This window comes from Oryx dammah, unplaced genomic scaffold, assembly GCF_014754425.2.
Source record: "Oryx dammah isolate SB20612 unplaced genomic scaffold, SCBI_Odam_1.1 HiC_scaffold_1, whole genome shotgun sequence".
Lineage (NCBI taxonomy): Eukaryota > Metazoa > Chordata > Mammalia > Artiodactyla > Bovidae > Oryx > Oryx dammah.
Window position 1 is genome coordinate 64,057,255 of NW_024070185.1, and position 17,109 is coordinate 64,074,363.

The 17,109-nt window shown below is 39.4% G+C and overlaps 1 protein-coding gene across 5 annotated transcripts in view; it reads left to right on the forward strand.

Moving 5' to 3' along the window:
* Nucleotides 1-17,109, forward strand: part of INVS (inversin) — a 132,564-nt gene that overhangs the window by 78,250 nt on the left and 37,205 nt on the right. For all 5 annotated transcript variants that reach the window (XM_040239054.1, XM_040239040.1, XM_040239070.1 and 2 more), the window contains 4 exons: nucleotides 2,262-2,417; nucleotides 2,831-3,060; nucleotides 5,659-5,765; nucleotides 14,045-14,257. In XM_040239054.1, the coding sequence (XP_040094988.1) occupies nucleotides 2,262-2,417; nucleotides 2,831-3,060; nucleotides 5,659-5,765; nucleotides 14,045-14,257 (706 nt within the window). The remainder of the gene's footprint in view (nucleotides 1-2,261; nucleotides 2,418-2,830; nucleotides 3,061-5,658; nucleotides 5,766-14,044; nucleotides 14,258-17,109) is intronic.

Consider the following 17,109-nt stretch of genomic DNA (forward strand, 5'->3'; position numbering starts at 1 on the left):
CTTGAATGGGTAACCCCTACCCCTACTTTAACCAGAAACACTCACCTCTTAACTATTTTATATGTTGGATGTTTTATAAAATTTCATTTGGGAGGGAAAAAACTAACATTCTCATGGTCTTAAATGTGAAAATCACTGAACTATCACAGATGTAACATGTGACATTCTCAGCAACATTTTTCACCAAAGACATCTCCTCACTGTCTTTCAACCTCCAGTTGAACAACTCCAATACAGAGAACTCATTACCAAAACTCTGGTCTTATATTTTGGCTGTGCCATGTGGCTTTTATGATCTTAACTCTGCAACCAAGGATGGAACCTGGCTGGGCCCTTGGCAGTGAAAGTGCAGAGTCTTAACCACTCAACCACCAGGGAATTCACCTATTACTTCCATCTTAATCTCAATCTATTAGGATGTGCTGCCTTATACTAAGCCAGTATTTTTTAGACTGAATGTTGCTTTCTCTGTTGTCTTCCACACGACATGCTTCAGATACTTGAAGGCTCTCACACCCATCTTGTCTAGGCTAATCTACCTTTCAGGCATTTCGGTCAGGCTTTTCAAACTCTCGTAGGCATAGCAATTACTAGAGATATTCCCAGATTAAACAGAGATCCTACATCAATTCCTGTTAATAAGTCCTGTTGATTCCACATCCAAAACATATTCTAAATTTTTTATGCTTCTCTCCATCTCCATTCCTGTCACCCTAGTTCAAGGAACCACTATTTTCACCCAGTCTACTGTACCAGTGTTAACTGGTCTCCATGCTTACATTCTAATTTGCTTGAATGCATTCTCAAAATGGATAGTGTGATCCGTTTTGAACATAAATCAAACATCACTCACCCACGTAAAGCCCTTCAGTGTCTTCCATCACTCTGACCTGATGGCCATTTATGATCTAGCCTTTTCTGCCTTTCTGGCTTACTACACTCTCACTCATATGCTGCAGCTTCTTTGCCTTCCTTAAACACATACATTCATCCCTGTCCTTCTTCTCGTTATTCTTTTTGCCTGGACTAGTCTCCCTTGAGAGCTCTGCTTTGCCTCTTTTTTTATGATTTAGTCTCAGCTTAAATGTCAGCACCTTGACAGGGCTTTCCCTAACCACCAATCAAAAGTAATCCCCAGGTCTCTTCACATATCAAAATAGTTTTTACTTCTTTAACTATACCATCTATCACCATCTAACACTTAAATGTTATTAATTCATTGTTTTTGTTTTGTTCTGCTTTGCTTCTTCTATGAAAATGTAACCTTAGCTATTTTGTTCCTACTGAATTCCCAGCATTATATTGTGTACCCAGCCCATAGTGGCATCTCAACAAATCCCCAGGAATCTGCATTTTATAGGCCCCCCAGGTTTGGTCCGTGGATCACACTTTATGAAAAAAACATTGTCCTAGACAGTATAGAGCCGTAATTCTTAGATAGAACTGGCCTGGACCTCTAGACAGATACCCTGAAACATTGAGAAGAATTTAGAGAAGGATGACTTAAATAGACTTTAAAGAGTAATATAAAGAGTGATGACACAAGTACTAGAGGAGAATAACAGGCAGGGATCAGTGCGATGTGAAACTCACACATAGTCAAAACTGCTCTTTCAACCCCTTACCAGAGGCAAGACCACATTCCACTTGGTTTTTTCCTCCAATCTTGAAATGAATTGCTCTTTTTAAAATTGGGCCCTGAGGAAATAGCTGACTTGCATTTGGAATCATGTTCTGTGAATAATGCTCTCAAGGCAGTGAGATGCACACACTTTTGGTACCATGTGGATACACAGACCAACTGGAAGAGTAGCACAGGTAACCAACTGAAGAACCAGTAGATTGACGGCTTCCATCACATCCCCTTGGAGGCACATACTGATTGTGAGTGAGTTCGTGGGCAGATTGCCTGCATCATTTAAATCATTTCTCTTTGTCATTTTTTGTTCTCTTGCTCTCTCAGAAAGAGGAAAAGATAAACCAGTAACTGAGGAGACCATTTCAGACCAACAGGATAGAAAGGAAGAAAACAGTGGGATGAGAAAGGTAGAAGGAAGGGAAAAGTGGGAGTAATAATACATACCAATAGAAAGGAAGATATAAAGAAGTGTATACAAGTGGAAAATAGATAATCTTGAAGATTAAATTGCGTTTGGCCAAAATGATGGAAAAATCGAAAGAGGAAGAGATACATAGTTAGAATAGTAAAAAGGTAAAGTTGTTACTTAAACGTTCTTTACTCTCTTTTGCTCCCTTTTTAGCTTTACATGCTGCTGCACTTTCTGGCCATGTCAGCACCGTGAGGTTATTATTGGAAAATAACGCTCAAGTAGATGCTACTGATGTCATGAAACATACTCCACTTTTCCGAGCCTGTGAGATGGGGCACAAAGATGTGATTCAGACACTCATCAAAGGTTAGTTATTAAGAGTGCTCATAACAAGTCAGTCTCAAAAGGTAGGATTTCTTACATTCACCTTTTGAAACACAGCTGTACATGGCAGAGAGGTGCCTGGGTGGGAGCATGGAGGAAAGAGCCTGGCATCAGGAAACTCGAGAGTCGCTCCTAGCTCCACCTATTAGTAGCTGTTTGATTTGGGAAGAGTCACTGTTTCTGCCTGATCTTCAGTTTCACTTCATATAAAAGGGGAACGATTTCTATCCTGACCAACTCCCAGGCTTATTGTAAAAATCTGAAATCGCTGATATACCTGAAAGGTTTTTGCTAAGAGTAAAGCATTTAAAGGACAGTTATATTCTTTAAACTTCTCTTCTTTTTGATAAATGCTCTCTATATTAAACATTTTCACTTTATTTTTGCTTTTTCAGGTGGAGCAAGGGTGGATCTAGTCGACCAAGATGGACATTCTCTCCTACATTGGGCCGCGCTGGGAGGAAATGCAGATGTTTGCCAGATCCTGATAGAAAATAAGATCAACCCAAATGTGCAGGATTATGCAGGAAGAACCCCACTGCAGTGCGCTGCGTATGGGGGCTATATCAACTGCATGGCAGTGCTCATGGAAAACAATGCAGACCCTAACATTCAAGACAAAGAGGTAAAAATTCTAGGTCTTTTCTCTATTTTTTGCTCCAAAGTGTTTGCAGCATTGCTTCTTTGTTAACTAAAATTAAGTAAAATAACTTGTCAAGTGAAGAGATCACTTGCAAATCTGTTAGTTAAAAGTGATTTTTATTTGTCCATGTTCTCTTCTAGTCCTTGTGCATACATATATATAATTTTTAAAAGCCATAGGATGGGAATAGTTTTATAATTTTTATAAAATATATAGATACATGGCATATGTATATAGGTATATATATATATGATTTTACAAACCACATTTTGTTTTGCTTACTTAAAATTATCACCAATATTTTTTCATTTGGTATATAATCGTTTTCATAATCATGGATGCTTAATATTTCAAAGTTCTAAGAGCTTTTTGTTTTGTAACTCATTCAGTCCTCACAGCAAGTCTATAAAATTGCTTTTATTTTCTATATTTGAAATTTTTCACTATTTCATTGATATTTACTCTCATCTTTATTATTGCCTATCGTCCACTTTTATAAGGTTTGATTTAATATTCTTTAAAAAATTCTTTTGATGAAATTTTAAATCATTGTTTTTTTTTTCAATGTATATATTTAAACATGTTTGTTACTCTAAATTCTGCTTTAGCTGCATCTTAGAAATTTGGATAAACTGTACTATCACTATCATTCAACACAAACATTTTCTGATTTCCGTTTTGATTTATTATTTGAATTATTTGAATTAGTTAAGTGTATTGTTTAATTTCTAGGCAGTTGGGTATTTTTTCATAATCTTTTTGTTAATGATTATATTGGTGTTCTGTTGCTGCTGTAACAATTACCACAGACTTAGTGTTTTAAAACAAAACAAATTTGTCATATTACTAATGTGGGTGTCAGAATTCCAAAATGTCCCAAAGATCAAGATGTTGGCAGGACTTCATTCTCTTTGGGGACTCTAGGAGAGAGTCTGTTTCCTTGCCTTTTCCAGCTTCCAGGTGGTGCCCAGGCTTGTGGCTCTGTTTCTCAGGCTTCAAATCTAGCAGTGACTAGTTGACTTTTTCACACTGCATCACTCTGACATTCACCTTCTGCCACTCTCTTTAACTTACTATAAGGACCTTTGTGATTACACTTGGCCTAACTGGATAATCCAACTTACAGTCAACTGATTAGCAACCTTGATTCCATCTGCGAACTTAATTCCCCCTTTCCATTTAATATAACATAGTCACAGATTCCAGAAGTTATAAGGCCTTATTCTGCCTACTGCACTGATTTGTAGCTTAAATTTTACTTTAGTTTAAAAAAATACTCTGTATTATTTTAATCTTTGAAAAGCTTTTGAGGCTTTCTTTATGTTCCAGCTTATGGTTGATTTTGGTAAATGGTCTGTATACACTTGAATACTAATTTTGTCTTTGTTCAGTACAATGTTTCATATACATTTTACATTGTATTGTTCATGCTGCCTATACCTTTCCTACTTTTTAATCTATTTCTGCTATCAACTGTTGTATGACATGGGTTAAAAACCTCCCACTGTAATTATGGATATGACTGTTTCCTCTTTTAGTTTTGTCAGTTTTTATCCTATATATCTGGAGACTGTGCTATTAGTTGCATTTAGATTTAGGATTGTGATAGCTTCCTCTTTGACTTCTTTAACACTATGAAGTATTCCTTTTTATCTCTAGCAGTGCTTCTTGACTTTTTTTCCTCTTTCATGACATTGAAATTTTTAAAGAATACAGGCCGTTTATTTTCTAGAATTTCACTCAATTTGTTGTTGCCTAATGATTCATCATAATTTGATTCAGGATTTACATTTGAGATGGAATATTACATAGATGATACTGAATCCTCAGAGTATCACTTTTGGAAACATGTGATACTTCTTAACATAGTATTTTTTATAATTTTATTTATTTTTGGCTGCAGTGAGTCTTTGTTGCTTTGCATGAGCTTTCTCTAATTGTGACAAGTGGGAGCTACTCTTCCCTCGTGGTATGCAGGCTTCTCATTGCAGTGGCTTCTCTTGTTGCGGAGCACAGGCTTTATGCATGAGGGCTTGATAGTTGGGACCGAGGGCTCAGTAGGTGTGATGCACTGGCTTAGTTGCTCCACTTCCTGGACCAGGGATCAGACCTGTGTCCCCTGCATTGGCAGGTTGATTCTTCTCCACTGTGCCACCAGCAAAGTCCCTTGCTGCTATTACTGCTCAGTCACTTTAGTCACGCCCAACTCTTTGCAACCCCATAGACATAGCCTTCCAGGCTCCTCTGTCCATGGGATTTTCCCTGCAAGAATACTGGAGTGGGTTGCCATGCCCTCCTCCAGGGGATCTTTTCAACCCAGGCATCGAACCTGTGTCTGCTGCATTGCAGTCTGATTCTTTACCACTGAGCCACCAGGGAAGCCCGGGAAGTCTATTAACATAGTATTAATTTTGATCACTTGGTTAAGATACCGTTCATTTTCTCCACTGTATACTTAATGTTTTCTCTTTCTGTAAGTAACCAATTGGGAGAAATGTTTATATATTTGAGTTAGCATAAATAAATGTGTGTCCCAAAATACTGACACCAGATGTATTTGATTTCTGTTTATGCTTGTAGGGAAGAACAGCTTTGCACTGGTCCTGTAACAATGGATACCTTGATGCCATTAAGTTACTTCTAGACTTTGCTGCTTTCCCTAATCAGATGGAAAACAATGAAGAGAGGTAAGCCACTGGCAAAAAGAATGCATCATTGTTCTTCTCACATCCTTTCTGCCATATTTTAAAATTCTCAAGTTTAGATGCTCATTCAGAAATAGTATTTCATCCGGAAACACTACACTAAGAAATCTTGAACCAGAAGAAAACAAAAGTTCCATGTAGTGTTGATTTAGAATCATGGGATTTTAAAGCTATTAGAAACTTCAGGCATTACTTAGGGCAAGCTCACACTTTCCAGATGAAGAAATGTAGGTCTTCTTTTGATGTGTGTCTAGCATCAAATCAGGAGAGTCCTGACTGACCAGGACTAAGAATTCAGTTAGGCCAGTGAGATGTGTTATATGTTCAAGAAGTTTCTCTTGATGAAGAGGATATTATCAGTTAGTGGACAGAGATGCCACCATATAGCATGAAAAAATGAGAAACTGAGGCTAAAGCTCAGGATTTTAATCTTAATACAGATTTCTTAAATAATATGAGATTCACAGAGTTAGGCTGGGGTTGCTATCCAGTGACCCAAACCCAATAAAAAGGACTCGACATAGTGTGAAGTCTAAGCAGGAGACATTCTTGATGGTCTTGGATCTAGGAAGATTCTAGTAATTTGTAGGTAACAACTAAGATGGTAATCAGATTTCCATACCTGCCCCCTGCCCCCTACCCAGATCTGTGCTTTAGTTTTCATTGTTCATGGATACTGTCACTAAAATGGCCCTGCAGTGGCACCATCCCTACACTCTCAGCCACCACCAGCTTTTTCTTTCTTTCAGGAGGTGGGACACTTTGTAGAAAAAGAGGGGTTTTCTCTAAGCCCGCTGTCTCAGAGGAAACATGGGGCCAACTCCTTCATCTTTCCCACTTCTTTCAGAACCTTTCCCCATTATTTGCACCATCCATCTGTTATTTTCCAAGTCTCTTTTCTCTGAGGTTTGTCTTCTTTGCCCTCTCTCACACTGTCTTCACTGCCTCCGTTTCTTCATTGTCACCATTCATGCCTTTGCAGTTTGGCATCCTCCCTCTCATTTACACTGAAATCTGCATCTGAATGGTCCCTGACAGATTCCTAGTTGATAAAGCGTATGATGTCTTCTTTGCCCCCCTCATTGGCCCTCCTGCATTTCCTCTCTGTTGACTCCTCTTCTTCACCTTCTTGAGCCTGTATGTTCTCTAAGCTTCTGTAACAGTATGTTTTCCCAGTTCTCTTAGAATTAGGATTCTCTTCTAATCATGCTCCTTCTCCATTTCTTTTGGCTTCTGTTGCATTTTTTTCTGTTTTAAATATAAACAGTCTTCAAGGAGTGGATCTATTCTCTCAGCCTACCTCCTTTGGCAACCTGACCAACCACTGAGGCTTCAGCACTCAGCTGGGTGCTGGTACGTTCTCAATCTATAGTTCAGACTCACACCCCTCCTTGGTTAACACTGTCATCTCCACTTCATCACCAGCACCACTGTCTTGCCCTCTCTCACTCTTTCTGAAACTATTGCAATGCCTCCTCACTTGTTTTCCTTCCTTTGATCTTTCCCTCATTCAATTCATTACCTTCCAAAGTAACCTTTCTTAATCAGATCGCTAATATAGTTATTAATCATCTCATTCCACTGTTCAAATTCAGTCTCATCTAAGAAGATTGTCCTGGTCCTGCAGTCATGTGTCCCAAACTGTGTTTCCTTCCCACTGTGAATCTTTATAGCCCTTGGCACATTTCACTTTTTATTATGATTTTATAGAATTTGTCTTCCTTTTAGCAGATAACTCATGGTCATCTCTGAATTGCTCACAGTGCTTTTCATGAAGTAAATGCTCAGTAAATAACTGGTGAATTGTCAGATCAGTGTTTTCAGGCTCCCAGTAGCATCATCCTGATTCATACCTTCATTAGAAACTTATGTGGAATTCTTAGACCACAGGCAAACTTAGATAAAGCAAATTAGTATGCCTTACTTTGAGAGTGATTATATAAAGAACTCCACATCTCTATTACAGTCAAATGACAACTGCAAAACCAAAAAAATGAAGATAGGCATTTGGACATTTAAGGAAACTGGAAAGCCAGAAGAATCCTCAAGGTTGAGGATTTGACCTTAAAACAGATATGTGAGGGTGCTGGAGGCTTCTCCCTTTGAAACCCTGAAGAAGCAAAAAGATTAAGAATTCTAAGAATTAGGGATGATATATTTCTATAAGGTATATTTTTAATAAAACCATTTACTGCCTGAGTGCTATTTTTTAGGAAACAATAAAAAAATAATTTTTTTGTAATTCAATGTCCATTTATATGCTGAATTTTGAATTTCAGACCTAAGTAAGCTTATGAATTAAGATCCTTACCACCTCCTGGAGCAAGCATATGTTAATTACAGACCAAAAGACCAAAGGAAAAATCCTCCAAAGTGTACTTGCCAGTCTATGGATGAAAAGAGACAGTGGCAATATCCCAGTCTGTTTTAATGTTTCATCAGCAATGCACTTTGATGTACAAATGTCAGAACTTGGCACTGCCTTTTATGTTTATTGACATTCCAGTTTAGGCATTCTACTTGTTCCATCAGACCATTCCCACGTGGCAAGTCCAATTGTATCTTGTCTCTTGTCTTTATCTGCATTGTTTCTTGACTGGTTACCATCAATGTACTGTTAATTTTTACTTCACATGCATTGACACAAACTGCTTGATGTTCTCTGTATAGACATAATTTTTGCCACCCACTGCTGGCTTTCAGTCAATAACTATCTGACAGCCATACCCTGACATAGATGGGAATATTCACAGCGCTAGAATGTGTCTCAGTTGAGTTTGGGATGAAGAAAGATTCAAAAGTAATAATCACAATGTGGTCAGTTGCCTAAACACTAAGTATAGACTTTAGTCTTAAAGCCTTGCTAGAATTTAGTTTGTGTCTACTTGAGTCAAAAATTGACTGAGAAGTAATTTGAAGAAACTAATTGTAAAAAAAAAAAAGGAAAAAGACATTTTTTAAAAGAAAATCAGGAAAATGTGTGTTTAGAGTAGGCATTAGATCTTGCTAAGGAATTCCTGTTAATTTTGTTAGTACAATGGCAATGTGATTATGTTCACCCTATTATAGATAAATCTAAAATGCAGATAGATTAAATGATCGGAGTCTGGGATTTGCTTTATTGATTGATTGATGGCTTGTGGGATCTTTCCCCACAAGGGCTTGAAACTGGGCCCATGGCAGTGAAATCTCTTGGGTGCTGACCTCTGGATCCACCAGGGGATTCCTCTGGGATTTGCTTTTAAAATATTTGAGCAAAAATAAAAAAGAAAGGAGTAGATGAAGTGAATGTAGTAAAAATTTTGCTAATTATTTGGGTAATGAGTGTATAAAGCATTAGTGTGCTGTTTGCTCTACTTTAGTTTATGCTTAGTTTCTCATAATAAAAATATTTAACATATTTGAAATGCAACTTTCTATCCACAAGCAGCCTGAGAAATCTAGTTCTTCTTCTCCCCTTCCTTTCACCTTTTACAGATGAGGAAACAAACTCAGAGAAGTGAAGAGAATGCCCAGGGTCACACAGGTCTGCTGACCTCCGGTTCAGCATTCTTTAGGGAATATTATGCCCATGTCATTTCTTTTTGTCATGTTTGTAAGTAAACACATAACTTGGGCCTCACTTTCATAAGCCATATTTTGATAATCCTTTTTGTATACTATGTGAAAGATACTATGTATTAATAATTATAGAAAAAAATGATCAGGCTTAATAAAACTACCTATGTCATTTGCACATTGATTTAGAAGCAGTTTCATTCTGTAGGAGACATATGTTCAATGATTGAGAGATGAATTATGGAAGGATTACTGTACTGAACAGGGTAACATCTGATTATAATCCCATCTACGTTTTGCAAGTAACTAGTTACATAGACTTCAGCATGTTGCTTAATCTTTCCAGGTCTGTTATAGTGAGGGTGTTAAACTAAATCTATCAAATTCACTGCAATGGTTCTCTGACTCTGATGATTTTTTCTATTGGGGAAAGTACAGTCATGAAAGGCAATTTAGAATATATAGTGGCTTTTGTAAAAGTTCTGAATTTACAAAATGCGCTGCTGCTGCTAAGTCGCTTCAGTCGTGTCCGACTCTGTGCGACCCCATAGACCACAGCCCACCAGGCTCCCCCGTCCTTGGGATTCTCCAGGGAAGAACACTGGAGTGGGTTACCATCTCCTTCTCCAGTGCATGAAAGTGAAAAGTGAAAGTGAAGTTGCTCAGTCATGTCCGACTCTGTGCGACCCCATAGACTGCACTGCAGCCTACCAGGCTCCTTCACAGTTGAGAAAGGATGCTGCTGCCAAGTAAGTGTGAGTGCTAGAGACTGTGTTCTCCCAACTCAGGCGTCAGTGTGGAAGGGGGCATGGTGGTGGGAAGGGCAAGGAGAGGGAACCAGGAGGGAATCTGAGGTAACTGATTCTCCAGGGAAGAACACTGGAGTGGGTTGCCATTGCCTTCTCCTACAAAATGCTATTTACATGTAAATAATGTTTTAAAGTTCATTCAGGCACCTCTACTTTTTGGCCTTCTGGTTTCTGAACAATATTAGCAGATCAAGCTGTCCTTAAACGGGGGTTCATTCATTTTAGCATTCAAGAACTTCCTTCTGACTTTAGAGTCTCCTGACTAAAGTGACCAAACTACCCTTTGCATTTACTGAAAACGTCTTCCTTTTGTATCTTACTGTGAATGTTAGGTGAGTTTTGAAGAATTTCTTTTCTATAATCATTGGCTGATTTTCTGAGTCTAATCATGCACCCATATAGTCATCATTTTTCCAGCTCATCAATCAGCTGATTATTTCCTTCCAGCACTTGTGACTGCACTGACTCAGTGACAGTCATCCAGAGGAAGCTGATCTGGCAGTTGTTCAGCAGTCATAAATGCTAGTTTGGGTCTGTGCAAATAATATTTGTGATAAGTGCTAGCACCAACATATAAGCGCTGCAGTGTGTGCCCTGTAATAGCACTAATCACTAACTTTTATGAGCTGCTTCCCTCATGCCAGGCACACTGCTGCCTTCTTCACACTGATTATTTTATTCTCTCATCATACCAAATCTGTATGAGGATAAGTGGGGCATAAGTTGGTCAGGAAGTGACAACCATTGTTATTACCACAGTTGGATGGTTGGGGGTATTTTCTTTACTTCAAATTTTAGTACTTTTTACATCATTTGAATTCTTAAACTGTATGTCATTTTTACAAAGTAATTATTTTTCTTTAAAAAAGGAACCATACTTCCCAAGATACTAACAGTGGTTAACTCTGAGAGTGAGAGTGTAGATGACTGTTATTTTCTTCTCTATATTTACCTGGTTTGTTGTATATTCCAAAAATAGAGAAGATGTATTTTTTTTTTAATCTGCCTAAAATCACAGATCTAGAAAGTAGTTGAAATTCTAATATATAACTCTATGATAATAATAATATCCATCTTTTCTAAATAATATACTTATCAAAAAGGTATGTACACTGTACAAAATTTAAAAAGCATAAAAGGGCATTTAGTAAAACTACATATCCCTCCTATCCCTGTCTCTGAGACAGCTAGCTTCCTCCCCAGAGACATCACTGTCACATTTTCTTGGGAAACTTCTAGAGAGTTATATCAATATTTTACATAGGTGAGAATATAGGGATATATTCTTTTTATATCAGTGAAGCACATCATAATACTGTTCTGGTTTCTTACTTTTTCTTTTTTCCTTCACTGAACAAGTCATCCTGGTGACTGTTCCTTGTTTATTCATGTACACAATAATGGCTGCTTTATGCAGGTGACTTTATGATGGGATAGCCTGTACTTTATTTAACCAGTCCCATATTGATGGAGGGCTTCCCTGGTAGCTCAGCTGGTAAAGAATTTGCCTGAGTGCAAGTCACCCCAGTTTGATTCCTGGATCGGAAAGATCTGTTGGAGAAGGGATAGGCTACCCACGCCAGTTTTCTTGGGCTTCCCTGGTGGCTCAACTGGTAAAGAATCTGCTGCCTGCCATGCGGGAGACCTGGATTCAATCCCTGGGTTGGGAAGATCCCCCGGGAGAAGAGAACAGCAACTTATGGGGAAACAGTGGAAACAGTGTCAGACTTTATTTTTTTGGGCTCTAAAATCACTGCAGATGGTGATTGCAGCCATGAAATTAAAAGACGCTTACTCCTTGGAAGAAAAGTTATGACCAACCTAGATAGCATATTCAAAAGCAGAGACATTACTTTGCTAACAAAGGTCCGTCTAGTCAAGGCTATGGTTTTTCCTGTGGTCATGTATGGATGTGAGAGTTGGACTGTGAAGAAAGCTGAGCACCGAAGAATTGATGCTTTTGAACTGTGGTGTTGGAGAAGACTCTTGAGAGTCCCTTGGACTGCAAGGAGATCCAACCAGTCCATCCTAAAGGAGATCAGTCCTGGGTGTTCTTTAGAAGGACTGATGGTGAAGCTGAAACTCCAATACTTTGGCCACCTCATGCAAAGAGTTGACTCATTGGAAAAGACTCTGATGCTGGGAGGGATTGAGGGCAGGAGGAGAAGGGGACAACAGAGGATGAGATGACTGAAATGCATCACCGACTCAATGGGCGTGAGTTTGAGTGAACTCTGGGAGTTGGTGATGGACAGGGAGGCCTGGTGTGCTGCAGTTCATGAGGTCACAAAGAGTTGGACATGACTGAGCGACTGAACTGAACTGAACTGAACCTACTCCAGTATTCTGGCCTGGAGAATTCCATGGACTATATAATCCATGGGATCACAAAGGGTCGGACATGACTGAATGACTTCCACTTTCACTGTTGATGGAATTGAGGTTGTTTCCAGACTTCCCTTTTGGCTCAGATGGTAAAGCGTCTGTCTATAATGTGAGAGACCTGGGTTCGATCCCTGGGTTGGGAAGATTCCCTGGAGAATGAAATGGCTACCCACTCTAGTACTCTTGCCTTGAAAATCCCATGGACAGAGGAGCTTGGTGAAGGCTACTGTCCATGGGGTGGCAAAGAGTCGCATGACTGAGCGACTTCACTTTCACTTTCCATTGTTTTACTATTTCAAACTGTGCTTCTGTGAATATCCTTATACATAAAGCACTTCAAAGGAGAGCAGATCTAGTGGATGAATGCCTATAAGTGAAGAGGCTATGGCAGAGGGCAGATACATGAATAATTGTGAAATATATTGCCAGATTGCCTCCCTAGTACGTAGAGAGCCTGTCTCCCTCCATCCTCGCCAGCACAGTGTGTTATTAAACTTTCTGGTCTTTGCTAAATTAATCTTTAGATTAAAGTGCTCACTCATATTAGTCTTAAAGTGTATTTCTCTTAAATGAGTGACATTGAACATATTTTTATATGCTAGTAGCCCCTAGTATTTCCTGTTTGAAGAACTGTCTTTTGTCTTTGTTATTGGTGGTTTTGCCCTATAGATATTTGTTATTTTTATGTACTTGGATTTATCAGTCTTAAGGTTTCTGCATTCTGTATCTTTCTTTGGAAAAAAACTTCTCACTCCAATATTTTAAAAAATCGTCCATGAGTTTTTCTTCTACTTTCACTTTTTTTTTTTTCTGGCCACACCATGCAGCTTACGGGATCTTAATTCCCCAAATAGGGATTGAACTTTGGCCCTCAGCATTAAGAACACAGAGTCCTAACCACTGGACAACCAGGGAATTCCCTTAGAAAAAAAAATTAGATTATTAGTTCATCCAGCATTCATTTTGGAGTGAAAGTGATGTAGGAATCTTTTTTTTTTGTTTTCCCAGATGACCGTACAGTTGTTCCAACTCTGTTTAATGATCCATCATTTCTGCAGGGGTTTAAAGGGCCATTCTTCACACAGACTAACTCTATCCATTTGGAGATATATTTTTCATTTCATAAACATTAACTATCAGTAATCATGGTCTCAAACTTAGGAACCTCACAGAATATTATTTGCAGTGTTTTTTAGATAGGATTAAGGAATTACTTAGAACGTGGCGAGGAAGAAAAGTGATCATGTATTCTCAAAGCCCCTAATTTGTGAGCAAGTGAGCAAAACTAAGGAATAGACATGGTCAGCAGTGCAAAACACCAGATACCAGCTCCACCCTTGTTCTGTGCTCCTCAGAGAAAAAGGAACAGCCCCGGAGGACAGAAGATAGCCATGCCTCAGGAGTATTCGACATCTTAGAATGAGGTTTCCTCCCACTGCATAATGTCACCAGTTTAACTGTGCTCTGAATTACCTTACAACACTTAAAAAAAAAATCTCCCTACTTTAGGTACACCCCCCTGGATTATGCTCTGCTTGGGGAGCGTCATGAAGTGATCCAGTTCATGCTGGAGCATGGTGCCCTGTCCATCGCAGCTATACAGGACATCGCTGCCTTCAAGATCCAGGCCGTCTACAAAGGGTACAAGGTCCGAAAAGCTTTCCGAGACCGGAAAAATCTCCTCATGAAGCATGAACAGTTGAGAAAGGATGCTGCTGCCAAGTAAGTGTGAGCGCTAGAGACTGTGTTCTCCCAACTCAGGCGTCAGTGTGGAAGGGGGCATGGTGGTGGGAAGGGCAAGGAGAGGGAACCAGGACGGAATCTGAGGTAACTGTGATCCCTACATCCACGTCACCTCCCCACTTCTGCTCACCAGTCCTTCAGGGGACTGAGGCCAACAGGAAGGACTGTGGCCTTGTCTCCACTTGGTGGCTGTTCCTCTAGATTAGTCCTCAGGGTTCTAACTCTGGGACACATCACTGCCATACCCAGCCATGGCGAGGAGCTGGGGGTGAAGGCACTGCCTGCAGTAAGCCACAAAGGAATATCTGGTCCTCTCATCCTTCCTACCTTTTCAAGAGAAACTCATGCCAATATCTAGCCTGCTTCTACTAGACAAATATAGGTCTAGTTTTGATTTGATTAAAGCAACCAACTTGTATAAATAACTTGCTCTCCCTTACCTATTCCTTAACAAATCCCTACTAACTAATGCAGTTTATTCCAGAAATACTGATTGAATTCTTACTGCACATACAACACTCTTGACTTGAGCCTAAGGAGAAAATAGTACTTGCTTCGAGGACCTCACACTTGTTTGGGTAATGATATAGTGTGTGAAATAGTCATTTGTGCCTGTTATAAATCTGAAACTGTTGCTCAGCTCTGTCTGACTGTTTGAGACGCTATGGACTGTAGCTCATCAGAATTCTCTGTCCATGGGATTTTCCCAGCAAGGATAGTAGAGTGGGTTGCCATTTCCTTCTCCAGGGGATCTTCCCTGACCCAGGGATCAAACCTGGGTCTCCTGCATTGCAGGCAGATGCATTACCATCTGAGCCACCCAGGAAGTTTATTATACATTGTGATTGTTTTTACTGTGAGTGATTGATTTTAGATTATGTTTTGGTTTGACTTTTCTGTTATACACGTGTTGGGTATTTTAAATAGAAAGAGAGTATTGCATGAGCTGGTATAAAACCAAAACATCTGATGATAAAGATCACAGGAAGATTCTGTGTGTGTGTGTGTGTGTGTGTGTGTCTGTGTGTGTGTGTGTCTGTGTGTGTGTCTGTGTGTGTGTCTGTGCTGGGTCTTCCTTACTATGCGGCTTTTTCTCTAGTTGCAAGGAGGTGGGCTACTCTTTTTGTGGTGCACAGACTTCTTTTTGAGATGGCTTCTCTTGTTGCAGAGCAGGGGCTTAAGGATGCATGAGCTTCAGTAGTTGTGGCTCCTGGGTGCTAGAGCTCAAGTTCGATAGTTGTGACACACAGGCTTAGTTGCTCCACAGCATGTGGGATCTTCCCAGATCAAGGATCAAACCCGTTGGCAGGCAGATTCTTTACCACTGAGCCATGAGGGAAGCCCTGTTCTTAATTCTTAGTTTCTTGGGGGCTGTGCTTACTGCGATAATCATTGAAATTACCAAAACTGAAAATTTTAGCTTCCTTTACTTTTTCTCAGTCACAGTCTTCCTCATTATAGGGAGTAAATGAGTTTCTTAATACTTCTTAACCATCACCTCCTAATAGTCATTGTAGCATAGATCTCCAAGAGAAATGTTTGAATCGAGAATTACTGATTTAATTTGTGTTAATTTTATTTCTCAAAAGTTATTCCTGAAAATGTGAGTCAGTGTTTCATTTTTGTTTTGAATTTGGTTTTAAGGAACAGAAATCAGAATGTTAAATTTAGCCTTTGCTGCTGCCACGTCATTGACTAAGATGGCCCAGGCACATCACGTTGCCTCAACATACCCTCCCCAATTTCTCATGTTAGGATGGCAGAAATCACCTTCCTTAAAGTAAGGGTGTCAAAGAGACTGATTAAACTTAAAGTGATTTCTATTTTGCTGGTAGAGAAATTGAAAGAGAGAAGTTTTAGTCATATTTTCTAAGGCTTTTTTGTTTGTTTGGGAAATACCTATAATCCATTTAAAAGCACTTTATAACTCATACTACACCTCCAATGTGTTGCCAAAATGAACACTACTATAATCTACCTGCCAAAGCACAGAGCTGAATGCACATGAAAATAAGACTGTATTTATGTTGATCGCTCTTTTTCCCTGAAGCTTCCTTTTTGCTGGGTTTTTGTTCACTCTCTAAGCTTAGATCCCCTCTAACTTCCTGAACTCTCCCTTCATACATCTTTTCAATTATACCATCTCCACATTGAAGTCAGTGCTACAGGCTAACCCTTTAAACTTCTTTTCTTGCCATATTTTTTTCATCGAAAATATATCTACTCTTAAAACTTAAATTACTTTATCTTTGTAGATAACCCCTTCATCTCTCTGACATCTTAATCTCCTGGAACTCTAATCCTAGATCATCAGCTCTCTACCAGGCACTTCCACTTTGCTGTCCTTTTGTTACTTGCCAACCTGTCAGATCTTTGGACATTTCCATTTGCACGCCCTGTTGTCACTGTCACTTCAGGCTCACTGTGTGAACCATACAACTCATCACCACAGACTGTCTCTCTTTTCACCTCCTGATCTCCCTGCTCGTGCTGCCACCACCAGTTGTGCTAATTCCTCTTTCTGAAATGTCCTTTTGTTTCAGTTCTTCTGACCCACCACCCTATACAGGCATCATTCTTGAATAACATCCGTGATGCTACATCAGACCCTGTAACACGTTACTTCTGCTTTTATCTCCAAGTCTCACCTTTCTCTCCACTAATTCCACCCATCCACCCTCACACCTGATGTCTCAACCGTCTTGAACTTTCTTCATTTCCTCACTTACAGCTTTCCTTACAGCCCACGCTCTTGGGAGACCTGAGCTTCTTTCTGACTAGTGTATGAGACCGTGTCTGTTAAGAGTTACGTAATCAAATCCAGTTTGGGT